The following is a 24274-nucleotide window of genomic DNA, read 5'->3' as shown; positions in this document are numbered from 1 at the left end:
ACATTATTATTAGACCAGGAACCAACTCAAGCAAGCGACCGAAGACGTTCCCCCGGCTGTTGCGGCCGCCGGACAGACAGCGCCGGGCCGCAGGGATCGCGCCAACGCCACGCGTGGACCGGAGGCGACGCCAAGCCCAGCGTTGGGTCCCGCGCCGTTACACTGCGCTGCCGTCACTCACGCCACCTCCAAAACCAAAGCGAGGAGAAGCCTCGGAGAGTTTTTGTGGTTTTTTCCCCCCCCCCCATTTACCTACTGCAGAGCAAAAGCTAAACCGGAGCCCGTGAAGGTCCTCGGCGGCGCAGGGACGTCGGACGGGCCGGAGGAAACTGTTTATAGAAGAAAGGCAGAAGGAGCGCGTGTGTTTAACAGCCCACTAATTGCGGCGTTACTCGCTGCCCAAACGAGCCAGCTCTCCTGCCCTCATCCGCTCCTGCCCAGTTAATCACCAGCAGCCTCCGACGACTCCCCTTTCGGGTGGCGGGGAAGGAAGCAAAGTTCATTAGCGGCCGCCGTCGGCCACCGAACGAGCCCGAGACCGGACTTCGTTTAGAAAATAAAACGCCACTCTTCACGCGCGACACGGACCCGGAATAGCTTCCCAAAATATTTAACGCAGCTGCCCGGAGCCTTCCTACTCTCCCTCCCCCAAAAGAAAAGGCTCCCCCCTCACGCATACGCCGCATTTCTCCGGATTTTTTTTCGTCGTTAATTTTCATTTTTCAGGAAAAAAAAAAAAAAGGCTAACAACCCAGACCATCCGAGTCACTTTTATCGCTCCTGAAGTCTCGTAAGGCCGATAAACACTCATTAAAATATAAGTTGATAAAGCCTGGAACAGCAATTACCTTCGTCCTCATGCCGAGATTGCCCAATTCAGCGCTGTGATGTAACCAACACCCGAAATTAAAAATAGTGTTGTGACAACATATGGTTTATCCTACAGAAGCTGGCAGGCAGGACGCTCCTAATGACAAACGGGTTGGGTTCCCAGCTTCCCCTGGCAAGGTGAAGGGACGGCTACAGCCACGCTCCTCGCGGGATCGGAGGAGAAAAAGGGGAGGTAAAAAAAAAAAAAAAAAAAAGGCACAAAAACCCCCGCACCGAAAAGCACAGCTTTCTAATTCCCCCCCCCGCTCCATCGCGGCGACAGATGCCGAGCGTTTCCATTATTCTTTATTTACGTGACTAATAAGCTCTCTGGCCGCGTTTCAGGGAAATATCTCGGAAGAGACAATCTGGAAATTTCAAAATACGGCCCCAGCCCCGAGCCGCCCCCCCCCCAGAGCGCCGCACCGGGCTGAAGGGGGGGGGGGGGTGACAGCAAGACGGAGGGGGGGGGTGACAGGGAGGTGGGGACCCCCCCGAGAGGGACACCAGCACTGGGTGCCCCCCCCCAGCCTCTGGTGGGGGCTGAGGCCGGGTTCTGGTAACCCCCAGCACAGCCCCGGGGGGGGGCACAGCCCCGCACACCCTTACCGGTGTCACGTACCGGGGGGGGGGGGGTTCCACGGTCACTGAGGAGAGGGGACGATGAGAGCCCCCCCTCACCGGCAGCCCCTCGGTCGTTTACCGGGGGTGGCACCGAGATGTGTGGTGTGTGTCCCCCCCCCCACAAGTCACGTCCGGGAGGGGGGGGGATATGGCCCAGTTCCACCCAGTGGGGGGGCCACACACCAACACACACCCCCCGGTCCCCAACAAGGGCTCACTGGGGGGGGCACGACACCCCCTAACACTCACCTATGGGCAGGGGGGGGCACACCGACACCCCTCAAACACCAACCGGGGCGGGGGGGGGGGACAGGAACAGGGGTGGCCACCCCCAAGGCCATCAGGGCATAATGGGGGGGGGGCAGCAAGCCCCCCCACCCCACCCTCAGACCCCTAACACTGGGATCGCCCCCCCCATCTCCCCCAATAAATGGGGAGGGGGTGGGTTTCCCCAGCTCCCCATCCTCTGACAGAGGACTGGGGGGGCCAGGACCCCCCCCCCCACGTCCCCCAGAAGGGGGGGGGCCGCGTCCCCCCCCATCTCCTCACACAGAACCGGGGGGGGGGCAAGACCCCCATCTCCACCTCCCCATCCCCTCAAACAGACCCGGGGGGGGGGGGGGGGCAGGGAGCCGAGACACCCCCAAAAACCTCCCCCACCCCTCCCCACCCCCGGGGATCCCGGGCCCCCCCCCCCCCCCCAAAATCTCCTCATCCTCCCCCCAAAGAGGGGAGGGGGGGGGCCTCACACCACGGGGGGGGAGGGGAACCGCCCCCCCCTCACCCCACAACGAAAGGCCCAGCCCCCACCCCCCCACCCCCGTGCGGAGGAAGAAGAGGAGGCTGAAGGAGCCCCCCCCAGCCCCAACCCCACAGAGCCGCGGCCTCGTGGCGGAGCCTTCCTCCTCCTCCTCCTCTCCCTCACGGGGTGCCCCCCCCCCACGCCCCCCGTTACCCCCCCCCCGTCCCCCCCAGGCCTTACCTTACAGGCCTGGTAGCTCTCGAAGGCGCGCAGGGCGCTCTCCGTGAGCTTGACGTGGAAGACGGAGACGCGGGTGCCGCGGCCGAGGCGGCCGCAGGACAGCCCGTACCCGCGCTCCGCCTGCAGCGCCGCCATCTTGGGACCGTCTCTCCCCCTCCGCGCCCGGGCCGCCGGGGCCTCCCGCCGCCACCCCCCCCCCTCCTCCGCTCCCCTCCCCTCCCCTCGGCCACGCCCCCCTCATGAATTATTCATCGCGCCGCCGCTGGCCCCGCCCATACGGCGACGGCGCGGAGGGGGGAGGGAGCTTGTTGCTGGGGCGAGGAGGTGGGCGGCGCGCGCTCTCATTGGTCGGGAGCCGCCGGATGGTGAGCGTGATTGGGTGAGCGGGGGGGGGAAGAGAGGGGGGGGAGGCGGGGAGATGCAAATGAGGGGGCCGCGGGGCATGCTGGGGGGGGTGGTTCGGGGTGGTTGGAGGGGGCTGGGGGGGAGAGGGGGCGGCGGGGGGCGGTGGGGGTGGGGTGGGGGCGGTGGGGGGGGACCCCGCTGCTGCCCGGCGTCGCCCCCCCCGGTGCGGCCTGGGGGGGCCGGGCCTGAGGGCCGCGGGGCTGCCCGTAGGGCACGGGGAGTGGGTACAGGGCTCGGGCTCCGGGCCCGAGGGGGCTCCGGGCCTCAGGGCTGAGGGGCAGGAACGGGGGGGGGGGCAGGAACGGGGCCTGGCCTGGGGGTGGGGGACACGGCCTCCTCTGAGGGACTGGGCCTCCTCCCAGGGGATAGGGCCTACCCCAAGGGACAGGGCCTCTGCTCAAGGGGGCAGGGGACACGGCCTCCCACAAGGGACAGGGCCTTCCCCCAAGGGGTAGGGGACAGGGCCTTCCCCAAGGGACACGGCCTTCCCCGAAGGGACAAGGAACGTGGCCTCCCTTGCGAGGGAGGGGACACAGCCTCTCTCAGGGGACACGGCCTCCCCTCAAAGGCCAGGGGCCTCCCCAAAGGACAAGGGACACGGCCTCCCCCCAAGGGACAGGAGCTCCCCCTCCAGGGGCAGGCGACGCAGCTTCTCCCCAAGGAACAAAGCCTCCCCCCAAGGGTCAGGGGACTGGGCCTCCCCCCAAGGGACAGGAACGCTCCCCCCAAGGGACATGACTTCTCCTCCAGGGGCAGGGGACACAGCCTGCCCCCCAAGGAACAGGGGACGCAGCCTCCCCCCCGGGGCAGCGTGCACACACCGAGGTGGCCCCGTGGGGTTTCCATGCTGACCACAAACCCGCTGCCCTCGCCAAGCCCCCCCCCCCAAAACAACGCAAACCCCACAGCCCCATCCTCCCCCCCTGACACCCCCCACACCCCCCCCCCAAAATCCCCTCTGCGCCCCCGTCCCCAGCCCGTGCTGGGAAGGAGGAGGCCCGGCTGTGCACGAGTTGTCCTTTATTGGGAGTTCACAGTCGGTTCGGGGGGGGGCAGCGCGTTCGACCCCTGCGAGCGGAGCTGGAACCGGGGCTGCGGGCCCCGAGGAGTTGGGGCCCAGGGCTGGAGAGAGCTGTGGGGCAAAAGGGGGGGACCCCCGGCGGCTCCGGCCCTACGAGACCGGCCGGGACGCGAGGTCTCCGGCGCTTCCCTCTCGTGTCCTTGGTGCCCCGGGATTCTTTGGCTTCCTTCGGGCACTGCACGCTCTGGGGAAGTGCCGAGGGGGGGGAGCAGGAGGGCAGAGCTGGGGCAGCCCCCCGGTACGGGGTGTGGGGGGGAAAATCTCATTGCACGTGCCCCGGGCACGTCCCCACCTTATCCCTTCGTGCGACATCCTTCAGCAGCCTCTTCCCTGCCCCGCGCCCGGAGCGCGGCAGTGCCGGGGCTCGCTGCGTCCTCCCCGGGTGGCTCCGCGGGGGCAGGTCAGGGCGCGGGGACCCGCCGGAGCCGTGGGGTCTCCGCTCCGCCTGCGGCTCCCATCCCCGTAGGAAGGCTACGGGGGTGCTGGGTGACGCTCGGGATGAGATTTGGGGGAAAAAAAACGTGGCACCTCCGGCCAGGGGGAGCAGCCGGACTGCAAGCCCGTGGGGCAGGGGGGGCGCGGCGCAACCCCGCGGACCCCCCCCTGCACCCAGGCAAGTAGCGAGGCACGCGGCAGCGCCGGGGCCTCCCCGCCGCCGTCCTCAGTTCCTCGCCGCGATGACCACGGACAGGGCCACGCCGCCGAGCGCGATGGCTGTCGCACCGAAGAGCCACTTCCAGGGGATGGACTGCGGGGAGGACGGCGGCGCTGGCATCGGGGCCACGGGGCCTCGCGCGGCTCCCGCCCCGGCGCAGCCCAGACAATGCGCCCCCAAAAAGGCCCGAGAGCTGCGTCGGCCCTGCCCGGCGCGTCCGAGGGGACGGCGCGTGCCCGGCTCACGGCGCTTTCCACCCGGGCGGCCAGCGGGCTCCCGAAACGTGGCGGCGGCTGGGAGCAAAGTCCAGAGCCTCCGGCTGGCAGCGCCGCCGCCGCCATCAGCGTTTTCCTGGCACGGCTGGTGACGTGCCAGCCCCCGGCTCACAGCAGCAGCCCCCAAACCCGTTCCCTGGGTTCCCCACACCCCTGGGTGGCCACAAGGCTCTGCTCCCCCCCCCTTGGGTACACCGGCACCGGCCCTTACTTACCCAGGGCAGCTTGTCTTTGCACTTGACCGGGGCGCCGCCGGCGCTGGGATTGCCGAGCATCTTCCTGTACATCTCCGTCTCCACCGTCTTCTGGTCCGCGTGCTTCTTCACCAGCTTGGAGAGCTCGGCGTGGATGGTCTGGGTTGGGGAGGAGAGCGCAGCACGGAGGGGATCAGCGCCGTGGGGCCGGGATCGCAGCGTGGGCAGCGGGTGCCAGCGGCCCCCGCCGCGCAGCAGCTCCGTGGGCCCCCGATGGCCTGATCCTGCCCTGTCCCCCTGCGCTGAGCTGCGCCGGCTGCCACCAGTGGCGGCACCCTGCCTGCTCGGGTCCTTCAGCACCTTCACCGCCCACCCAGAGCCAGGTTCGGGGGCTGGAAATTCCCCTTTTCCTCCCCAAACCTGCGGCAGCTCGCAGCGCGTCCCCGTGCCTCACGGCCGCCGAGGCCGCCCCTCGCCGGCAGCCCGTTCCCGGCGTCCGGCAGCAGCGAGCGGAGCCCAGGGCTGACGGCAGGCGGCAGGAAAAGGATTTTCTCCTTTAACCGAGACGGAAAAGTTTCTGCCTCGGGGACAGAGGAGCCAGAGCTCTCCCACGTTTCTGTCTGGAAGCAGGCTGGGAACACGGCCTTAAACCCGGGCTGGGCCAAAGCCGGATCGGGGCAAAACTCAGGAGCGTGCCGGCGCCTGCCCGGCCGTGCCGAGCGGCGGCGGTGGCTGGGCTCGGAGGTGGCTCTGCAGACAAACCCGCACCCCGCGCAGGGCTCAGCACCACCAGCAGAACCTGCACAGCACCGCTCGCGCCGCCGCACGACACCCGGCGTCCGACGGCTCCGGGTCCTGCTCCCAGCGGCATCAGGGGGACCAAGGCCGGCCCCGAGCCCGCGGTGGCAGGGAGGACGCGGCGGTGGCTCCGGCGCCACAGCCGTGCTGTGCCCTCTGCTGGGGACACGGCGCTCCGGGCGGCTCCGACGCCTCCCTGAAACGCCGGGGCCAGCCCAGGGCCTCGCCGAAGCACCCGGGCACCGCCGGAGCTCGGTGGGTTCGGTGCATGAGCGCGGGAGCAGCGTCAGCACCTCCTCCGAGAACGGGCGTCCCCGAGGGGTTGGGAGCGCTGAGGTCTGTGCCGGCTACGAGGGTTTTTTTTAAACCAGGTTTTCTCATCCGAGGGGCAGGCGGAGCTGAGCGCTTCTCGAGGCTGTTTTCGCCACCGGCTGCCGTACCCGTGACTCGGTGGCGCGTTTAACGCCGCTGCCTGGAGCTGCCGCCTCCCCGGGAACCCCGGCGGCCGGCTGGGGAGGCCAAGCAATTTGCTGCGCTCGTGGTTTCGCCGGTAAGGTCACCGCCGGGCAGTTTGGTTTTTTTGCCCCTTTTTCAAGAAAAAGCTTCACCCGGACGGGCCGGGGAGCCGCAGCCCTGCCAGCGGCGATGACACAGGGGACACATGGGGGGAGCATCCCTCACCTCTGCGAGCCCAGCGCCGCTCGCTCGCCTCTCCCAGGCTGCCCACCCCGCCCTCACCTCTACGGGGCTGTCCGAGACCCCGCTCACCCCACCCCACGAGGGCTCTCAGACCACGAGACCCCGGGCGCCGCAAGGCCACCGAGCGCCCCCTCCTCCCCGCGACCTCCACGCAGCGGGGGAAAAACTCGAGGAAGAGGCGGAAAAAAACCCAGAGAGCCGAGGCGAGAGCGCAGCCCCCCGCCGCGGGCAGCACCTCCCCAGCCGCTCCCAGCCCCGCTCCTGCTGGGGCCGCTTCCTGACGCTGGCACGGCCTCTGATTTCCCCGAGGCTCCAGCCGTGCAGCTGATCATTAACCGGCAGGAAATTCCTGACCCACAGATCGCCCTGGCCTGCGCTCCGGACTGAGGTCTGGGTTTTTTTGTTGTTTTTTTTTTTTTGGGACCGCCCCAGTGAATCACGCTCGGGGCTGCTGAGCGAGCTGGCAGGGACCCGGCGCTGCCTCCCGCCCCGCGGCGACGGCACAAGCCGGCGGGGAAGCCAGGCCACGCGGGGCCGGCAGAGAGCTCTGCTGACACCCGGAGCAAAGGGCAACGAGGAGCCTCGCGACGCCAAGATAAGGCGCCCACCGGCTCGGCACCGGGCGCTGGCGCGTGGGGCGTCACCCCACAGCCACCCCAGCCCCGCTCAGAGGGCGCCTGGCGACGCTTGTGGGGTCTCAGCCCGGCGCAGGGGACCCCGGCCGGGAGGACAGAGTGCTGGGGACGCCCGGCAGCTTACCTTGTTTGAAGGCTCCAGCTTCAGAGCTGCTTTTAGGATGGGGATGGCCTCTCTGTACTCGCCCTGCTGGGCCAGGACCTGGAAAACGAGGCAGGGATTGAGCGGGGCGGCTCAGGCGCGTCCCTCGTCCCAAAGGAGGGACGGCAGCACCTCGCCTTGCCTTTAGCACCTCACCTTGCCTTTTCGGAACAGCGCCTTGATGTTCCCCGGCTGGTGCTCCAGCACGAGGTTACAGGACTTGAGGGCTGCCTCGTAGTGGTCCAGTTTGAGCTGCGAGGCTGCCAGGTTGTTGAGGCATTTCACCTTCACGTCCAGCAGCTCGGCCTCCTCGTCCGGGCTGAAATCAACTGCGGAGACCCCGGAGGTTGGGCTGCGGCGGGGGGGGGAGGCGGCGCCGGCAGCCCCCGCCCGCGGCAGCCGCAGATACCTTTGGAGCTGGAGCCGATGACCTTGAGCGCGATGTCGTAGGAGTTGATGGCCAGCACGTAGTCTGCCTGCTGGTAGTAGAAGTTGCCGCGCTCCCGCTTGCGGTTGGCCAGCCCTACCTTCTCCTTCCCGCTCAGCAGCTCCAGGTCGGGGCCGTCCCGAGCCTCCAGCAGCTCCACCTCCAGCGTGAGGGCGGCGTTGGGTGGGATGTCCGGGCTCCTGCGTGCGGGAGGCCACGAAGACGCGCTCGGCCCTGCCTGACCGCACCGCTCCCAGGGGAAATCGGAGCCCCGGGGGCTGCCACAGCGCTTTTCGGGGGGCCGCCCTGCCCCGGTCCGTGCCCTCCCCACTCACCTGCCGTGCGAGCCGTAGCAGTACTTGGCGTCCGACACGATCAAGGCCGTTTCTCCCACCTCCAGCAGCTGCACGCAGAGGTCCAGAGCCTGCGGGGGGAAAAACATCGCGGAAAGACGCTCGCAGCAGCGCCGCTCCTGATCCTCCCGGACACGGTGCCAGCCCCCGCATTCCCCCCCACCCCCCCGCCCCGCGGCGAGCTCGCACGCACCAGGGCCGCCTTCTCCCAGCCCCACCTGCAAGACGTCGCAGTCCCCCAGGGTGAAGGCGAGCCCGGGGTCCTCCTCCACCACGCTGCCGTCCTCCAGCGCGGCCCGCAGGCGGACGGTCACCTCCTGGCCCTTGCGGGGGCGGCTCTCCGCCCCCCGGCCCGGCACCAGCGTCTTCTTCTTGAGCAAGCCGTTCCCTGCGCCGGGAGAAACCGGAGGCGTTTCGGGGCCGGGAGGGGAAGGGCAAAAAGCCTTCGCCCACCTCCGCGGTGAGCGCCACACCCCCCCCCCCGGTGCTCGCCGCCCTCCTGCCGGTTACCCAAGACATCCAGCCATTCCTGGGGGGCTTCAGGAGCCTCCCCCGGGTCTTGCTCCGGGCACCGGGCGTCCTCCGGCGGCTCCCGCGCCCGCCCCACGTCCTCCAGCGGCGGCAGCTCGCTCAGGTCGTCCTCGTCCTCCTCCAGCACCTCAAAGTCCTCCGTGCTGTCCGGCGGAGTGGGACTCAGGCCCGGTTCCGGGCAGGACGGGGCCGTGCCGGTGTCCACCACCGGGGCCGGGGAGCCGGCGCTCGCCTCCTCCCCGCTGGAAGCCATGGCGGCCGAGCGACCTGCGGGGGGGGGAGGTCCGGCGGTTACCGGGAGGGGTGGGGGAGGAGGCGGCCGCCGGCCGTCCCGCAGCGCACACGGAGCCGAGAGCACCGCGGCCCGGCGCCGTTCAGAGCCGGGGCCTCCCGGTGGGGGGTGATAGGGCCGGGCCGGGCTGTGGGGGGGGGGTACCGGAGGTGTCCCGGTTCAGGACGTGGTTGCCCGGTCCCAATCCCAGTCCCCGGTTCCCGTCCCTGACCCTGACCCCGGTCCCGTCCCTGATCCCCAGCCCCTGGTCCCCGTCCCCGACCCCCGTCCTGTCTCCGGTACCCGGTCCCCAAGCGCAGTCCCGTCCCCGGCCCCCAGTCTCCGGTCACCGGCTCCGGCCCCGAACCCGGTCCCCGACCCCTGTCCTGTCCCCGGTCCCCGGTCCCCAGCCCCCGGCCCTGACCCTGACCCCGGTCCCGGGTCCGGTCCCGTCCCTGATCCCCAGTCCCCGGCTCCAGCCCCGGCCCCCGGCCCCCGGTCCCGATCTCCGGTCACCGGCTCCGGTCCCCGGTCCCCGACCCCTGTCCTGCTCCCGGTCCCCGGTCCCTGGCCCTGACCCCGGCCCCGGTCACCGGCTCCGGCCTCGACCCCGGTCCCCGCTCTCCCCCCGCCCCCACGTGCTCCCCCCCCCCTCCCGCCCCCGGGGCGCGCGCTGCGGCCCCCACGTCACCGTCGCGCGCCGCCGGGACTCCCCCTAGCAACGGCCGCCGCCGCGCGCCCCCCGCCGCTCCCACCCGCCCCGCCCCGCCGGCCCCGCCCCCGCGCTCCCATTGGCCCGCCACCGCCCGCCCCGTTCACGCCATTGGGTGGCGCGAACGCCCGTCAGCGGCGCGGGGGCGGGGAGGGCGCTGCCTTAAAGGGGCCGCAGCGCAGCTCCGGGTCCCCCCGGGGGGGGCTCACCGGGACGCCGCCGCCGCCGCCGCTCCAAGCCCTGGTACCGGTGCGCGCTCGGTGCCTCCGCGGGCGGGGTGAGGAGGGCGCCGCCGAGGGTTCCCCGCGCCCCTCAGCCCCTGCAAGGCCGGGCCATGGCCCGGCTGGAACCCGGGGATCCGCGCCCGTGGGGTCCGGTACCGGGATCCGGTACCGGGAAGGGGGGGGTGGCGTCACTTCCGGCCTTGCGCCGTGACGCGCGCGCACGGCGCCGCCGCGGGGTCGCGCTCGACGTGACCCCGCAACCCGGAAGCGAGGCGCGGCCGCCGCCGGTGCCGCTCCGGTGACGTGAAGGGGAGCGTCGGGGGGGGGGCTCCGGTACCGGGCACGGCGGGGGCGGGGCTGCAGGGGGGTGGTCCCGGCGGTGCCCGGTCCCTGATCCGCGGTCCCAGTCCCAGTCCCGGTACGGGTCCTGATCCCAGTCCCGGTGCCGGTGCCGGTCCCGGTGCGGGTCCCGATCACGATCCCGGTCCCGGTGCCGCTGAGCTCCGCGGTCCCGCAGGCGGCGCCGCGATGGAGCCCACGGCCTCCCGGGTGTTCTGCGGGCGGGTGCTGGGCATGGTGAACGCCGAGGACGTGAACGCCATCATCCTGGCCCAGAAGAACATGTGAGTACCGGGGGGGGCGGGGGGCGGGGACCCCCTCCCGGTGGCTCCCGGTGGTCCCGGGGACCCGTGGGGGCCTCCCGCCACCCGTCTCTCCCCGCGCAGGCTGGACCGGTTCGAGAAGACCAACGAGATGCTGCTCAACTTCAACAACCTGTCGAGCCTGCGCATGCAGCAGATGAGCGAGCGCTTCGCGCACCACACCAGGACGCTGGTGGAGATGAAGAAGGACCTGGACAGCATCTTCCGCAGGATCCGGTAGGCACGGGCGGCACCGGGACCCCCATCCCGGCCCCCCCACCGGCAGCCCGGTAATCGTGGGTCACAAGGGGATCCAGCACGGGTGGCGTCGCGGCGTGGTGGGGCTGTGCCCCAGAGCGGGGGGCTCGGGGGAGTGGAAATAATAAAGGGGAGCTGGGGGGGACTCGAACGGGGGAATAATTTGTAAGGTTTGGGGGGGAGTGACCTGTGAGGCTCGGTGTGAACTCGGCTCTCTCCTCCTCCTCCTGCAGGACGCTGAAAGGGAAGCTGGCCAAGCAGTACCCGGAGGCTTTCAGCAGTGAGTGGGCGCTTCTGCCGTGCTTCCCCTCGGCTCTGTGCCCCCCCTGAGGGATCCCTCTGCTGGGAACGTGTGGGGCCGGCTGGGGAAACTGGGGCCGACCCACAGAGCTGACGAGACCGGCAGGCCTGTGCCAGCGCCCGGCTGCTGCATTGAGAGTGCGCGGAGCTGCTTTGTAACGTTGTGCGTCATTGTAAGAAGTCCCAAAGCCATAAAGGGCTGCCAGTTTAAGTGGTATCGCTTTCCCTTTGACTGCTGGCAAAACGTTGAATTAAAAAGGGGGAAATTCTCCGCAGGAGCACCTCTCGAACCTGTCTTTTGCAGGTGGCTCAGGCGGCCCAGCTAACGCCTGCACCTTCCCTTTCAGACATCCACGAATCTCCCATTCTGGAAGACGACGACGACTTTGACCCCGTTCCCAAAAGCACCACGACCACCATCGCTACCTCGGAGCAGAGCACGGAGTCCTGCGACACCAGCCCCGACATCATCTCCCCCACCATGAGCCAGGAGTTCGAGGATCTATCGCAAGGCCACTACGATTTCCCGGCCGTGAACGGACAGAGTCTAACAGACGAGGACACTGCCAACGGCCTGGACTAGGCGCATGGCCCCGCCGGGGCCCCCAAGAACTATCTCGTATTTATATTCGCGTGTTCCTTTGGGCGTTTATTTCGGGAAGAGGGAAGCGATGGCCGAGCGAAGAAGCTCGGGAGGACGGATCCCCTCCTGACGGATCCCCTTCTGCCTCTAGACCGCCGCTGTAGCATAAACCCCACAACTTGATACTGGCAAATCAGTAAAAAAAAAAAAAAGGGTTTAAACACCTCCTGCCCCTTCTCATTTGCTTCTCAATTGCAAGCAGCGTCCCGCTGCCTTCGGTTTGCACAGAAGAGCCAGTCTGGGACCTGTTTTTATTTATTTATTTACCTATTTCGCTATTTATTTCTTATTTATTTAAGGAACTTAAACAAAATTTTAGGCCCTCCCCCAGGAGGAGCCCCCGGTGCAGCTGCCTCTGGGACCTGCTTTTATTTATTTATATTTATTTATTTTTATTTATTTTTTATTTATTTAATTTTATTTATTCTTTTTATTTATTTACGGAACTTAAACAAAAAGTTTAGCCTCCCCCCACAGGAGGAGCCCCTGGTGCAGCAGCCCCTGGGAGGAGCTTTTATTCATTTATTTACTTATTTCTATTTCTTTTCATTTATTTATTTATTTAAGGAACTTAAACAAAATGTTTAGGCTCCCCCCGCAGCAGGAGCCCCCGGTGTGGCCGCCCCTCGGCTCCCAGCCGTGCCCGGGGCTGCGGGGACCCCCCCTGGGGCTGGTGCTCCGGGGGCTGCCGCTGCCCCCATGGCTCCTGGCGCTACAGGAGGGCGGTGAGGGGCCGGGGCCGGGCCGGGGGGGGGCCGGGGCCGTGCTCGTGGACCGGGCCCAAGGAACCGGGGCCGGGGCCGGGGCCCGGGCCCTGGCCGTGGCCGCCGTGAGGCGCCTCCGCACTGCGCCTGCGCGCACGGCGAACGGGGGGGGGGGGGCGCCGCCGGTTGTGACGTAGCGACGGGCGGCTTCCGGTTCCGGTCTCTCTCTTCTCGGCGGCGAGGCGGCGCGGTGCGGGCGGGCCGCGGGGCCTGGGGGGGGGGGCGGCGGGCACCGGGGGTCGGGGACGGGCTCAGAGGGACGGGGATGGGGCCCGGGGGCGGGTCCTGAGGGCCATGGGCTGGGTGCCGGGGGCTGGGCACCGGGACCGGTACCGGGGGCTGGGCCGCGGCCTGCGGCGGTGACGCGGCTCCTTCTTCCCCCCCTCCCAGACGCAACCGGTGCCAAGATGCAGATCTTCGTGAAGACGCTGACGGGCAAAACCATCACCCTGGAGGTGGAGCCCAATGACACCATCGAGAACGTGAAGGCCAAGATCCAGGACAAGGAAGGTACCGGCGGCACCCGGCCTTGCCCCCCCCCCCCCCGTTACCCCCCCCACACCCCGGTACCCGGTGCTAACGGCTCCCCCCCCCCGCAGGGATCCCCCCCGACCAGCAGCGGCTGATCTTCGCGGGCAAGCAGCTGGAGGACGGCCGCACGCTCGCCGACTACAACATCCAGAAAGGTGGCGGTGCCGAGGGAGCCCTGTGCCCACGGATTCGGGCCCCTCTGGGGGCTCTGGGTGGTCCCCAGCGGCCCCCCCCTGGTGCCCGCTGACGTTTGTCTCGCTTTCAGAGTCCACCCTGCACCTGGTGCTGCGCCTGCGCGGGGGCATCATCGAGCCCTCCCTCCGGCAGCTCGCCCAGAAGTACAACTGCGACAAGATGATCTGCCGCAAGTACGGCCCCGCCGCCCGCATCCAGCCCCCGTCGTAACCCCCCCGCCTCACCTGGGGGTCTCCCCGCACGGGGTTTTACTCCTTGTCCCACATGGGAATTCACTCCTTTCCCTAAAAATGGGCTGAAAACCAATTTCTTTTATCTCCTGCGGCCCTTGCTGATGTTTCCCTGCTCCCTTTCCAGGTGCTACGCTCGCCTCCATCCCCGCGCCGTCAACTGCCGCAAGAAGAAGTGCGGCCACACCAACAACCTGCGCCCCAAGAAGAAGGTCAAGTAGAGGCCCCGGAGCTCTGCCCCGCGGGGCCGCGGCAACTCAATAAAATATCTGAGCGTTCACACGCTGTCCCGTTGTTTTTGCCCAAAATGCGCCGCTTTCCCGTAAAAACGGGGCTGGGGCTGGGAGCTACGGCGGGGGGAGGAGCGGGGGTGGTGATGCCGGGCGGTGCCTGCAGGTGGCGGCGGTGCCGCGCTCCGCCGTGCTCCGCCTCCGGTCCCCGCCGGGCCTGCGCCCTCCGCCGCCGCCGCCACGCAGGGCCCGGGGCCGGGCCATGGTGAGCGGGACGGGGCCGCGCCGGGCTGGGGGGGGACCGGGACCGGTCCTCCGCGGGGCTGGGAGGGTCCTGGGGTAACCGGGACCGGGCCGTGCCCATGTGGCCGGGGGCGGGGGGACGGTTCCGCCGTGCCTACGATGGCTCCCGGTACCGGGACCGGTGAAGGCGCCCGGTGCTCCGTGAGCACGGCGGACCTGGGTCGAGCTCAGCCCCGACCCGGCAGAACCGGGCGCGGAGGTCCCGGGAGGGGGGCTCGGAGCTCCGGTACCGGAGCCGTGACTTGGGCTCGTTAACGGGGAGGGAGCGGGTACCGGGCCGGTGCCCCAAGTCCCCGTCGCCCCCTTCTCCCCCCCCGCAGACCGACGAGGCGGTGCGGGCGCTGCTGCAGCGCTTCTACGCCCTGCAGGGCGAGCGGGTGGAGGCGTACCGGCTCTTCGAGGAGTGAGTACCGGCCGCGGGGAACGGGAATGGGACCCTCGCACCGCTGGTGCTGCACGTGAAGCCCTAACGCGATGGAATCCCCCAGCCCTAACGGGATGGATCCCGCAGCCCTAACGGGATAAATCCCCCAGCCCTAGTGGGATGGATCCCCCAGCCCTAATGGGATGGAATCCTCCAACCCTATCGGGATAAATCCCCCAGCCCTATCAGGCTGGAATCCCCCCTCCCTATATTTTGCCCCCACAAGGGAACAAGCTGCCGGGGCCGCTGACAAGCTCCAGCTGGCAGGGGACGCCCGCTCCGGACACCTGAATCCCATTTTCGCGGCAGCCGGGGGATGATTTATTCCCCGGGAGGCAGGCTGGGAGCACCCAGGGAACCCAACAACAACAACACCACGGAATCCCACGCAAGGGGCTGCACCGTGATGTGGGGGACACGGAGGGGACCCGCAGGGCTCGTGGGAGCTCCGGGACCGTGGGGCTCCCGTTGCACCGCGGTGACCTTTTTTTTTTTATTTTTTTATTTTTTAATTTTCTTTCCCTGTCCCCAGGGGCCACCGGGCGTACCTGAGCAGCGCGCCCCACTACGACTTCCCGCGCTACCGGCAGCTGGTGCACGAGCTGACGCTGGCCTTCAGCGGCATCTCCCGCGAGGTCCTGCAGCTCCAGGGCCGGCTGCGGGACCAGCACGGCCGCCCCGAGCTGGCCCAGCACCTCGCCCGCGTCCAGGAGCGGGAGCAGGAGAAGCTGCAGCTGGTGAGTGCCCGGGGCGGGGGGAGGACAGGACCCCCCCCGGGGGGTGTTCTCAGCCCCTCTCTGTCTCCCCGCTGCAGACGGCGCAGCTCCAGCTGGCGCGGCAGCAGGCGCAGGAGCAGCCCGGCGTGGACGCCCACCAGCAGGAGGTGCGGGAGCTCAAGCACAAGTAGGTGGGCACGGGGGGAGGCACCGGGGTCCCCCCCACCCCAGTTTTGGGGACGGGGACCCCCCCTCCCCGGGCCTAGAGCCTCGCGGGAGCCCCCTCCCCGCCTTTTCCTCGGCCCCTAACCCCCCAGCGGGGCCGAGGGGGGCCCAGATGGTGCCTTCAAAAGCGCTCTTGTTTGGAGCCCTGCGGATTGTTTAGCGATGCCGCGCGGCCGCGGTCTCGTCAGCCTCCCCGGGCTGAGTGTTTCATAAACAGCGCGGGGAAGGCGAGGCGGCCCAGATAATACGCTCCATATGGGCTTTATTTATAGTTTCCATCCGCTCTCGTAGGCTAATTAAAACCATTGAGGCAATCAGCGAAATTCTCCAGGACCTCAAGTACGATTCGGAAGAAGCCGAGTGATGGGCGGCCCCGTGGGAACGGCTGCAGGGGCCGGGCAGCAGAGCTCTGCCCGCGCCAGGGGGGCCCCGCTCGGCCCCTGCTCCCCCCACCCGGCCAGCCCCGCTCCCGCTGCGCCCCGCAGCACCCCCGTGAGGGGGGCGCCTTCGCTCCGGGCCCTTTTTGTGGGTGCAGAGCCGCTCCTGGGGGTCCCCCCCAGATCCTGAGCATCGCTGCGGGGACGGGTGCTGGTGCCGCTCCCGCTCTCTGCTGGCTGCAGCGGGGCTGTGAGCCGAGGAAAACCACAACCCACGGCCCCAAGGGGATCCACCGCCCCCCAGGACACCTCGCTCCGAGCCCCACGGTGCTGGGGGTGCCCGTGGGGACGGGTGCTGCCTTTGCTGCAAGCTGGAAGGCCACACTTCTGGGATGGGAGCTGCCCCCCCAGAGCTCCTCCGTGCTCCATGGCTGCTCCAAGCCGGCTCCGGGCATGGGGACGGCGCCCTGCGAGCACCCTTTTTATGGTCACCCCACAATAAAAACAACTCTTTGGAAATGGCTTGAGGTTTGTGGTCTAAAGGGCTTGCAACCCCCTGAACGTCACCACCCCTCAACTCGGCCCCCCCAGGACACGGGGACGCGGGCGCTGGCACCGGGGCCCCTTGGCTGCCCGCTGCATCCCCGTCCCCCCGCGCTGCCGCTGCCCCACTGACGCAGGCCCCCGTGGGGTTTGAGAGGTTTATTGGCATTAAGCTTAAATCTGTTCCTAATTGACTGAAATGTAACCAAAATAAGGCTGGTTTGAATCAAAATTAGAGCAGGCACTGAGCAAACCCCAGCAGCCTCAAACCAGCCCGCGGGGCTCGCTGGGGACAGACCCCCCCCCCTCCACCCCGTGCGCACCCGCAGCCCTTCCCCTCCCCGGGGAATAATATCCAAACTGCAGCCGGGGGGGGTGGCTGCACCTCCCGGGGGGGGGGGGGATCCCCCCTTCATCCCCCCGCTGCTCCAGCCTGCGGTTACGGAACAAAGGCCCCGAGCCCTCCCGTGCTGGGGGGTGTCCCCTCGGCGCCGTGGGGCGCGGGAGGACGCGGGGGGCTCCGCTCCCAGGGGGCTGACGGCGGCGCCGCTGCCCTCAAGGGGGTGCCGGGGCCAGCCCCAGCCCGCACCCCCCGGATCGCCCCCTCCGGCCCCCCCTTGCAGCGGGGTGCGGGGTCGCTCCTTGCCCCAGGTGCCTTCTTGCCCCCCCCCGGCACAGCGCGGCGGCGGGGACGGGGCGGGCGAGGGTGTCCCCGGGCAGGCGCCGGGCGCCCCGTGCCGTGCTGCCGGCGCTCGGCCCCGCGGGGGCTACAACTTATCGCCGGGTAGAACCTGCGGAGAGAGCAGAGCCCTGCTTCGAGGCCACCCCCCGGGGAGAGAGGCTGCGGGGGTCGCGGGACCCCTCCCCGCCACGACAGAGGAGGGAGAAAGAAGTGCGAAAGGCTCCTTACCTACCTGGTTGCGTGTTTTGTGCGATTTCTGCAGCCACACGCGCCACTGGTCGTAGAGCTTGATGCTGAGGTTGGAGCAGCCGTAGGCGTGCTTCTTCACCCACCCGAAGAACTGCTTCAGCTCCCGCCGCAGCGTCGTGTTCTGCTCGCCGCCCTTGGGGTCGCAGCCCCCCGCTGCCCGCTCTGCGGGGACAGGGAGGGGACGGGGATCAGGGCCAGCCCCGGGGGGATGAAGGAGGGGACACCCCCATGAATAGGGGGGGGGGACCCGGGGTAGGGAAACGAGCGGCTTTCCGGCTCCCTACTGGGAAATAAGAGCTCGGAATTGGCTCCTTTGCAAGAAATCCAGGTGCCGGGCACGCGGCGGGGAGCGGCCTCTCCGCGCACGGCCCAGGGCGCGCGGGGGGAGCTGGGGAGGGGGCTGGGGGTGCTCACCGCTGCGCGGGGTGGAGGCGGCCGTGGGGTTGCTCCAGTCGCTCCAGATGCCGGCCTTCTTGGAGCCGTAGATGCCGAAGGGGTTGCAGCGCACCTGGACGAAGTAGACGGTGCCGGGGCGGAGGCCGGCCAGGCGGCACGAGGTCTGGTTGCCCACGTCGTCCACAACCTTGGGGGACGGCGAGCGAGGGGTTTGGCTCGGCCCCGCGTGCCCCCGACCCCCGGATAAGGGGGACGCCACCCGGTCCCCGTCCCCACCTTCCACTCCGAGCTGTCCTCCACGCGGTACTGGATCTGGTACTTGGCTTGGAAGAGGAAATCCTTGAGCGCGGGCGGCGAGCTCCAGCGCACGCTCAGCTGGTCCTCCAGGTCGCCCACGCGGCTGACGTGCACGTCGGACGGCGGGTCCGTGGTCACTGCGGGGACAACGGCACGGGGCTGGCGCGGCGCCCGAGGGGTTAAGGAGCCGCGGATGCCGATTTGGGGGAAAAACATCCTAACTCAATTAGGAGCGATTCCGCTCGCCCATCATCGCCCGCTTCCTGCACGGCCTCCTCCTCCTCCTCCTCCCCGGTGCCGGCGCTCACCCACGTCGAGGATGTCGAGCATGACGACGTCGGAGACGGCCACCCCCAGCCTGTTGGACGCCTCCACCCAGATCTCGTAGGGTGTGAAGAGGGCCAGGTCCTTGGGGATGTGGCAGGAGTAGGGCCCGGCCGTGTGGTACTCCTGGCACGTGTTGTCGCGGCCGTACCACCTGCGGGCGGGCCGTCAGTCCCCGGTACCAGGCACCGGGGTGGTGATGCCGGCGGGGGCCCCCCCGGTGAGGTTTTTCCACCACCCCCCCCCGCACACCTGCCCGCCCGGAGGAAATGGCAGCTCGGAGCCGGGGCTGCGCCTCATTTATCTGCCATTTAATACCGGCAGCATCGCGCCGGCGAGGTGTTGGGTTACCGGCCCCGACGCTCGCGGGTCCCCCTCCCCACGTCCCGGCACCAGGTGAAGTGTGGGGGGGTCCCTGCCCCACATCCCCCCCCCACCCCCCCCCTCAAGCCCCAAATAATCCCAGGGAGGGGATTCCTCAAGCGATGCTGCGGCCGCAAGCTTCACCTTCGCCTCCTCCCCAGCGCGTACGGAGCGTGGCGCCCCGCCAGCACCGCGCGCTCCTGCCCCAAGGACTTTGCCTTGGGGGGGGGGAGGTTGGAGATGGGGACCCCCCCCCCCAACCCCATCCCACCCAGCACCATCAGGTGGGAGCCACGGAGCTCCCCTCCACGCAAGCCCCAAGATCCCACAGTCACGTTTGGAATAAGAGGAATCAAGCCGGAGGCACGGGTACCTGAGCTTGTACTTGAGCGTGTAATTAGTGTGCAGGAAGGTTTCCCCTTCCGTCCCCGGGGCCCACTTGCAGGTGAGGTCCTTCATGTTCTTGGACCAGCAGGAGATGTTGACTGGTTTTTCTGGGGGCACTGGAAGAGGACAAAAAAAAAAAAAAAGGACAGAGGGGGATGAAGCGGCTCCGTGAGCAGCATAACCACCAGCACTCGGGGTCCCAGCAGCACCACGCCAGCCCCCGCATCGCGTGCCCACGAGGACGGTGCCACCGGGACGGACGGTGCCAGCCCCCAAAGCCGCCGGCGCGCGAAGCAGCGAGCCGTTCCAGCCCCGCGTCTGCTCGAGGGGCTGCAGCTGCCTGCACCAGGCTCCGGAGCTGTTTTCTTTCGGGAACAGCAACCAAAGGGGAAAAAAAAAAAAAAAAATAGCAGCTCTGTTCCCAGTTAAGCCTCTGTATTCTTAGGACGTAAAATCATCCTTAAAATAGCCCGAGATAAAATCTTATGATTATTGATTCGGACAACTGTAATTTCACCGAGGGTTGCCAGAGCAGCCTTTCTGCTGCGAGCTCCGCCGAGCCGCAGCGGGTCCGGGAGCGTGCGGCAAAGCCCCGAGAGCGCAGAGAGGTGAAAACGCAGAGAGGGGCGCGCGGGCGGCAGCGAACGCCGGCTCCGGCGCGCCGCGGCAAGAGATGGTTTTTAATCGAATTCATCCCGCTGAAACGTTCCCGCGGGAGGCGAGCTGCTCCGTGCCCTGCCCCGCCGCAAAGCGCCCCTGGGTGCTGCGAGCCCCGCAGCCACGCCAACGTACGTCCGACGTAAAGGCAGGATCCGGCCAGGATGCCGCCGTCCCGGCTGTGGCACACCAGGTTGTCCCCCGACTGCTGCTTGGAGCCGTTGAGGCGGGCGAGGGCCACGCTGAGCGTGGTGGGGCCGAGGGCGGCGTAGGAGGCGGCGGGCAGGCGCCGGCCGTTCAGGGTCCAGTACAGGTCCTCGGCGCGCAGGTGGAAGTCGGCGCTGACCGTGCAGGTGGCGGTCAGCGAGGAGCCGATCAGCAAGGTGGGGTCTTGGGGGGAAATCACTGCAGGGTCTGCAGCCAAAAAATAAAATAAAAAAACGAAGTGGGGGGAGGAAAAAAAAAAAAAAATATAGCACAGCCCTCAGCAGCATGGGAGGTGCTCGGATCGGGTGCGCTCCCTGCGAGCTCGGGGAGCACCAGCCCCGTTTGGGGTGCTGCGTTCACCGCTCCGCGTGGGGATTTTTGGGCAGCGATGCGTTTGTCCAGGGCTGGCTCGTGGCTTCTTAATTTCTTTTTGCGATTTCGACAGCAACAACGGAAAGTTTGGGGGTTTTCTCCAGCGTTATTTTTTTTTTTAAGGCTCGTTTCGGAGCCTGCCGGCTCCCCTCCGCGGGGCCGAGGGCCGGTGCGCGCGCCCCGGCGCTGACCACCCGCCTAATCCGAACCATGTGCCGCCGGCGCTGCCAAAAGCCGTCACTCGCACCTCGCCGCGGGGTCCCTGCGCGCGGGGGCCCCGGGCTCCCCGCGAGGGTGGTCTGGGCTTTGGGGGATGGAAGGACGACAACCCTCGTCCTGCTGTTTTTTGGTTTTTTTTTGGGGGGGGGGGGAGCCCCCCAGCTCCGCTTTGTTCCTGGAGAGAAGCGAAGCCACGCAGCGCAAGGCTTCAAAGCGGACGGGTTTATTTGCACGGAGCAGGAGGTTACGTGCGAAGGCGAGCGCACGGGGCGGGGGGGGGGGGGGGAATAAAGCAGCGGAGGGTGAGCAGGGGTGATGTTCCCCACCCGCCTGGCAGCGGCAGACGCGGGGCTGCCGGAGCCCGCGCGTGCCAGGCTAATTAATATCGCCAATTACCTCCCGGAAAGCGCCTCGACCTCCTCGCCCCTCCGACCTCCCGGCCCCTCTCGGCTTTCAGCAGCCGCCGGCAGGTTGGCCGCAGCCGCTCGCTCCGCTGCGATTAATGCCCCGCGACCCTCGGTCCCCCCGGGGGAAGCTCCTAATTAGCAGCTCCCGGTGCCGCGGAGGGGCTGGACGGGGCTTGGGATGGGGGCGAAAGCAGCGGGGCCACGCAGGCGCTGGGTGCCTCGCACCCGCTTGGTGCCCTCCCCGTGCGCCCACCCTGCCCCGCGCCAGCCCGTCCCCGTGGCATCTGGCTCCATCCTCGAACGGGGCCCCCCGAAAAGCGCCACGGCTCCGCCAGCAGCCCTTCCCACCCGGCACCGGCTCCTCCATTAGACGAGCCCGCAGGCGAACGCTCAAGACGGCGCTGCTGGAGCACCGCGGCTCCGCCGCTTCCAGCCCCGATTCTTGCAAATCTTCACCCAAACAGCACCAGAAACGCGTCCGAGCGCCGCGCGCCACCCGGCCTCCCCGCAGAACCGCCGAGCAGCAGCGTCTGGAGGGGCCAATTTTTTTTTTTTAAAAAGCTTTTTTTTTTTTTCCCCCTCTCCGGCAACGACCATGTGTTTTAAAAGGGAAAAGTGTGAAGTTTTCAGATCGCAGAGGAAAGGGCTGGGGAGACGCAGGCGGCGGGAGGAATGTGCGAGCCGCGGCAGCGGGAATACCTGCACGGGGTTTTATTGCTTTCCTATTTAAAAAAAAAAAATGCTGATCAGGTGCTAAGTAATGCTATAAAGTAAAACCACATTTCCAAGGTGTCGGGAACGTTTACGCTTTTCTTCCGAAGGGCCGGATTTCATTTTATTTTTATATCGGCGTTTTAAGGGGCTGGGAAAGGAAAGGAAAACCCTCCGATAAGTGCTCAAGATCCCACAGTTAAAAAAGATTTATTAAGACCCGTGGAGATTTCAAGAAAAATCGTAATTGCCCCGAAGAACAAAAGGAAATTTGGGCAGCCCCGAATTCTGCAGAAAAATAGATTTAAAGCTGCTCCGAGGCTCGAGCAGCGGGGTCTGCGGGTGGACGCGGCTACGGCAAGCTTCATCCCTCCTCTGCGCTCCCCGTTCCCCTTCTCCTCCTGCACGCTGGCATTTCTCGTGCCCATCCCTCAGCTCGAGGAGGGATTAAAAAAAAGCCCAGGCATTCCAGCGAGCGCGACCGAGCTGAACCGAGGGGAAACATTCACTCTCTAAAAGGAGATTTGGCTCCGCTTGCACCCGGCTCCTCCGAGGGTGCCGCGGGGCGAGCGCTCGCGCAGGTCGGATGCTCCGCACCCGGCCAGGGGAAAAGCGAGGTTCGGGAGGTGGGAAGCCACTGGGGGCACCCCCTCCATGGGTGCAACCAAAATTCGGGAATTACACCGACCCAAAGAGCTCCCGGCACTGCTGGAGCCGCCGAAATGCCCCCAGGAACGGCCCCACGGCGGGCACTGCTCTGCCCGCAGCCCACCTCCACGGGGAGCCTCTCCGAGGGGATTTTCTTTCCCCCTCCGAGTCCTTTCCTCCCCCCTGCAGCCTCGTTTCGCTTCCTTGCCACAGCTGCTTCTGCGCTCCCTGCCCCAATTATTGCTCTTTGATACTTCCCCGTTAATGACTTGCACGGGTCGGGGGACGCGAGCCGCCGGCGGCCGCGGCATCGCCGGTGGGGTGGGAGCCACCGAGGAGCCGCTTCTCCTGGCCGGGACCCGCCAGGCGAACGTGGCCTCGAGAGATTCCCATCATCAGGAGGAAGCCAAACTTCCTGGGCTGGCTTCGGCCGGGCCGGAGGAGAAGCGAGCGGGCGGCTGCGGGACGAGGCTCCCTTCGTGTCCACGGCCCCACGGGGAGCCCCCCCCGCACCCGTGGGCACCCCGATGCCACCGGGCTGAGAGCGCCCAGAGCTCAGCCCACAGGTGGCACCTCCACGCCTGCCCCCCCCCCACCTCCCCTCTGCCAGGGCCCCCCCTTCCCCCTTGTTTTAGGGGATTCCTTGCTCTCCGCAGGGGTGGGTGCTCCCTATTGTTCTGGATGGGGGCTAAGGGGGGATTCATTGTTCTCCGGGACGGGAGGGGGCTCATTGTTCTCCGTGGGGGGGGGAAAAAAAGGGGTCCCTATTGTTCTCTGCGGGAGGCTCTCGGTGGTTTTGGGGGGGGGGGGGTCATCGCTCTGGGGATGGGGGGGGCTCGTTGCTGGCCGTGTGAGGAAGGGGTTCGCTATTGTTCTCGGGATGGAGGACGGGGGTTTCCATTGTCCTGGGTGGGGAAGCGGAGCCGCATTGTTCTCCAGGACGGGGGGGGGGAGGGGGGGGGAGCTGCGTGGCCCTGGGGGGGGAAAGGAGGCAGAGACCCCTCCCGGGGCAGCGGGGGGCTCTTCTCCACGGGGAGCGGGGGCATTTACAGCCCCCAGGGCAGGAAGGGGGGGTCCCTGCTGCTCTTGGGATGGGGGAACACAAAAGGGTTTCTCTATTGTTCTCCGTGGGGGAGAGGGAGGGGGGAGCGAGCGCCCTCCGGGGAAGGGGCTCCCTGCTGTTTGCCGGGGGGGGGGCTCATTAACCACCTTACCAGTGGGGGGGGGCAGGAAAGGGGACCCCCATTGCCCCCCAACCAAGGGGCCCCACAGCCCCCAGACGCCCCCAGGGCTCCACATCCCGGGGGGGCACCGGCACCCCCCGCACCGCAATGAATGAGAAACCCGGGGGGAGGAGAGGGGGGGCGAGGCGAGGAAGAAGCAGGCGCCCACCACCAGCAGCCCCCACCGGGGGGGGTCCCCGCTCCCCATCCCCGACGGGCCCCGGACCCTCGGCTCCCCCCGGCTCCCCCCCCGTTCCCCAAAGCCCCGGTGCGCCCCCCCCCCCCATTTTTAGGGGACCCCCCCCGGGACTCACAGGCGAGCGGCTCGGCGCGGAGGAGGCGCAGGCAGAGCAGCAGCAGCGGCAGCAGCAGCGGCGGCGGCGGCATGGCCGGTCCCGGTGCCGGTGCCCGTCGGTGCCCGGGGCTGCCGGAGCGCACCGGCACGTCCGGGGAAGTCCCGAGCAAGTCTGAGCAGCCCCCGCTCTGCCAAAACCCTAAATGCCGCCCTCGCCCCGCCCAGCCCGGCCCGGGACCGCCCCCGGGGGGGGCAGAAAAAAAAAAAAAAAATCAAAAACCCGGGGTGGGGGGGGGGGTCCGGGGCCGTGCTCCGGGACCGGCCGTTTGCCCGCGGTTCCCCCCGAGCATCGACCCCCCCCACCCCCCCCCTTCCCCGGTGCGTCCCGGCCGCCCCGCGGGATCCGGGAGCGGGGATGCTGAGCCCGGTGCCCCGGTGCCTTCCCCGGGGAGGTGGGGGAGAGCCGGCCCCTTCCCCCGGGTGACTCATGCGCTGCCTTCCCGGCCACTCCCGGGCCCCCGGGGCCGCTCCCGGCCGCGCTCGGCGCTGCGCACCCGGCCCCCGCCGCCCCCGCGGGGC

At 68.2% G+C, this 24274-nt stretch overlaps 6 protein-coding genes across 20 annotated transcripts in view; 3 read left to right on the top strand and 3 right to left on the bottom strand.

The window, feature by feature from the left end:
• ELL (elongation factor for RNA polymerase II) overlaps positions 1–2694 on the bottom strand; it is a 53219-nt gene extending 50525 nt beyond the window's left edge. For 2 of the 3 annotated variants that reach the window (XM_083811217.1, XM_083811218.1), the window contains exon 1: positions 2477–2694. In XM_083811217.1, coding sequence (XP_083667343.1) covers positions 2477–2611 — 135 coding nt within the window. In that variant the 5' untranslated portion in view covers positions 2612–2694. Of the gene's footprint in view, positions 1–848; positions 1281–2476 lie in introns of those variants that run through there. The other variant, XM_083811219.1, reaches the window with a different exon arrangement.
• A 1190-nt stretch (positions 2695–3884) lies between these two features.
• On the bottom strand, positions 3885–10082 carry FKBP8 (FKBP prolyl isomerase 8). Of its 4 annotated transcripts, none has more exons than XM_083811221.1 (9): positions 9864–10082; positions 8651–8938; positions 8359–8528; positions 8123–8211; positions 7770–7987; positions 7517–7689; positions 7343–7420; positions 5108–5245; positions 3885–4710 (listed from the first exon to the last, which is right to left on the bottom strand). In XM_083811221.1, the coding sequence occupies exons 2-9, from the start codon at positions 8922–8924 to the stop codon at positions 4624–4626; spliced, it is 1227 nt and encodes a 408-aa protein (XP_083667347.1). In that variant the 5' UTR covers positions 8925–8938; positions 9864–10082; the 3' UTR covers positions 3885–4623. The 4 variants fall into 4 exon arrangements, with proteins under 4 accessions (XP_083667347.1, XP_083667349.1, XP_083667346.1 ...); XM_083811223.1 differs by having other exon boundaries at positions 9902–10034; XM_083811220.1 differs by lacking the exon at positions 9864–10082 and adding an exon at positions 9634–9735.
• On the top strand, positions 9780–11883 carry KXD1 (KxDL motif containing 1). 5 transcript variants are annotated; one of them, XM_083811240.1, is made up of 5 exons: positions 9780–9903; positions 10396–10501; positions 10604–10756; positions 11011–11057; positions 11425–11883. In XM_083811240.1, the coding sequence occupies exons 2-5, from the start codon at positions 10407–10409 to the stop codon at positions 11658–11660; spliced, it is 531 nt and encodes a 176-aa protein (XP_083667366.1). In that variant the 5' UTR covers positions 9780–9903; positions 10396–10406; the 3' UTR covers positions 11661–11883. The 5 variants fall into 5 exon arrangements, with proteins under 5 accessions (XP_083667366.1, XP_083667367.1, XP_083667368.1 ...); XM_083811241.1 differs by having other exon boundaries at positions 9804–9897; XM_083811242.1 differs by having other exon boundaries at positions 9823–9931.
• A 714-nt stretch (positions 11884–12597) lies between these two features.
• On the top strand, positions 12598–13720 carry UBA52 (ubiquitin A-52 residue ribosomal protein fusion product 1). Its single transcript, XM_083811248.1, has 5 exons — positions 12598–12674; positions 12875–12994; positions 13084–13170; positions 13281–13383; positions 13568–13720. Exons 2-5 carry the CDS (start codon positions 12892–12894, stop codon positions 13659–13661), a joined length of 387 nt encoding a protein of 128 aa, XP_083667374.1. The 5' UTR covers positions 12598–12674; positions 12875–12891; the 3' UTR covers positions 13662–13720.
• Positions 13717–16234, top strand: REX1BD (required for excision 1-B domain containing). 3 transcript variants are annotated; one of them, XM_083811245.1, is made up of 5 exons: positions 13717–13935; positions 14294–14376; positions 14930–15134; positions 15212–15280; positions 15630–16234. In XM_083811245.1, exons 1-5 carry the CDS (start codon positions 13933–13935, stop codon positions 15636–15638), a joined length of 369 nt encoding a protein of 122 aa, XP_083667371.1. In that variant the 5' UTR covers positions 13717–13932; the 3' UTR covers positions 15639–16234. The 3 variants fall into 3 exon arrangements, with proteins under 3 accessions (XP_083667371.1, XP_083667369.1, XP_083667370.1); XM_083811243.1 differs by having other exon boundaries at positions 15212–15300; XM_083811244.1 differs by having other exon boundaries at positions 15212–15304.
• Positions 16235–16402: 168 nt separating this feature from the next.
• Positions 16403–24255, bottom strand: CRLF1 (cytokine receptor like factor 1). Of its 4 annotated transcripts, none has more exons than XM_083811225.1 (8): positions 23715–23932; positions 19749–20027; positions 18943–19072; positions 18191–18360; positions 17862–18019; positions 17604–17772; positions 17169–17351; positions 16888–17049 (listed from the first exon to the last, which is right to left on the bottom strand). In XM_083811225.1, the coding sequence occupies exons 1-8, from the start codon at positions 23785–23787 to the stop codon at positions 17033–17035; spliced, it is 1179 nt and encodes a 392-aa protein (XP_083667351.1). In that variant the 5' UTR covers positions 23788–23932; the 3' UTR covers positions 16888–17032. The 4 variants fall into 4 exon arrangements, with proteins under 4 accessions (XP_083667353.1, XP_083667351.1, XP_083667350.1 ...); XM_083811224.1 differs by having other exon boundaries at positions 17173–17351; XM_083811227.1 differs by lacking the exons at positions 18191–18360; positions 19749–20027 and having other exon boundaries at positions 16403–17049; positions 23715–23944.
• Between the last annotated feature and the right edge of the window lie 19 nt (positions 24256–24274).

The sequence above is a fragment of the Anser anser genome, assembly GCF_964211835.1.
Source record: "Anser anser genome assembly, chromosome: 25".
NCBI classification, from domain to species: Eukaryota; Metazoa; Chordata; class Aves; order Anseriformes; family Anatidae; genus Anser; species Anser anser.
The sequence above is the reverse complement of the archived record's forward strand: the minus strand, read 5'-3'. Positions and strand labels throughout refer to the sequence as shown.

Coding starts and splice junctions, on each gene's coding strand:
- CRLF1 (XM_083811224.1), bottom strand. CDS start 23,787: ATGCCGCCGCCGCCGCTGCTGCTGCCGCTGCTGCTGCTCTGCCTGCGC. Junction 20,028..23,714: donor CCGCGCCGAGCCGCTCGCCT/GTGAGTCCCGGG, acceptor TTTTGGCTGCAG/ACCCTGCAGTGATTTCCCCC. Junction 17,352..17,603: donor CGCCTCCACCCCGCGCAGCG/GTGAGCACCCCC, acceptor CTGTCCCCGCAG/AGCGGGCAGCGGGGGGCTGC.
- REX1BD (XM_083811243.1), top strand. Junction 14,377..14,929: donor GCGTACCGGCTCTTCGAGGA/GTGAGTACCGGC, acceptor CCCTGTCCCCAG/GGGCCACCGGGCGTACCTGA. Junction 15,301..15,629: donor GTGCGGGAGCTCAAGCACAA/GTAGGTGGGCAC, acceptor CCGCTCTCGTAG/GCTAATTAAAACCATTGAGG.
- FKBP8 (XM_083811221.1), bottom strand. CDS start 8,924: ATGGCTTCCAGCGGGGAGGAGGCGAGCGCCGGCTCCCCGGCCCCGGTG. Junction 8,212..8,358: donor GGGACTGCGACGTCTTGCAG/GTGGGGCTGGGA, acceptor TTCCCCCCGCAG/GCTCTGGACCTCTGCGTGCA. Junction 7,690..7,769: donor CATCGGCTCCAGCTCCAAAG/GTATCTGCGGCT, acceptor GGGTCTCCGCAG/TTGATTTCAGCCCGGACGAG.
- UBA52 (XM_083811248.1), top strand. CDS start 12,892: ATGCAGATCTTCGTGAAGACGCTGACGGGCAAAACCATCACCCTGGAG. Junction 12,995..13,083: donor CAAGATCCAGGACAAGGAAG/GTACCGGCGGCA, acceptor CCCCCCCCGCAG/GGATCCCCCCCGACCAGCAG. Junction 13,384..13,567: donor GACAAGATGATCTGCCGCAA/GTACGGCCCCGC, acceptor CTCCCTTTCCAG/GTGCTACGCTCGCCTCCATC.
- KXD1 (XM_083811240.1), top strand. CDS start 10,407: ATGGAGCCCACGGCCTCCCGGGTGTTCTGCGGGCGGGTGCTGGGCATG. Junction 10,502..10,603: donor ATCCTGGCCCAGAAGAACAT/GTGAGTACCGGG, acceptor CTCCCCGCGCAG/GCTGGACCGGTTCGAGAAGA. Junction 11,058..11,424: donor GTACCCGGAGGCTTTCAGCA/GTGAGTGGGCGC, acceptor CTTCCCTTTCAG/ACATCCACGAATCTCCCATT.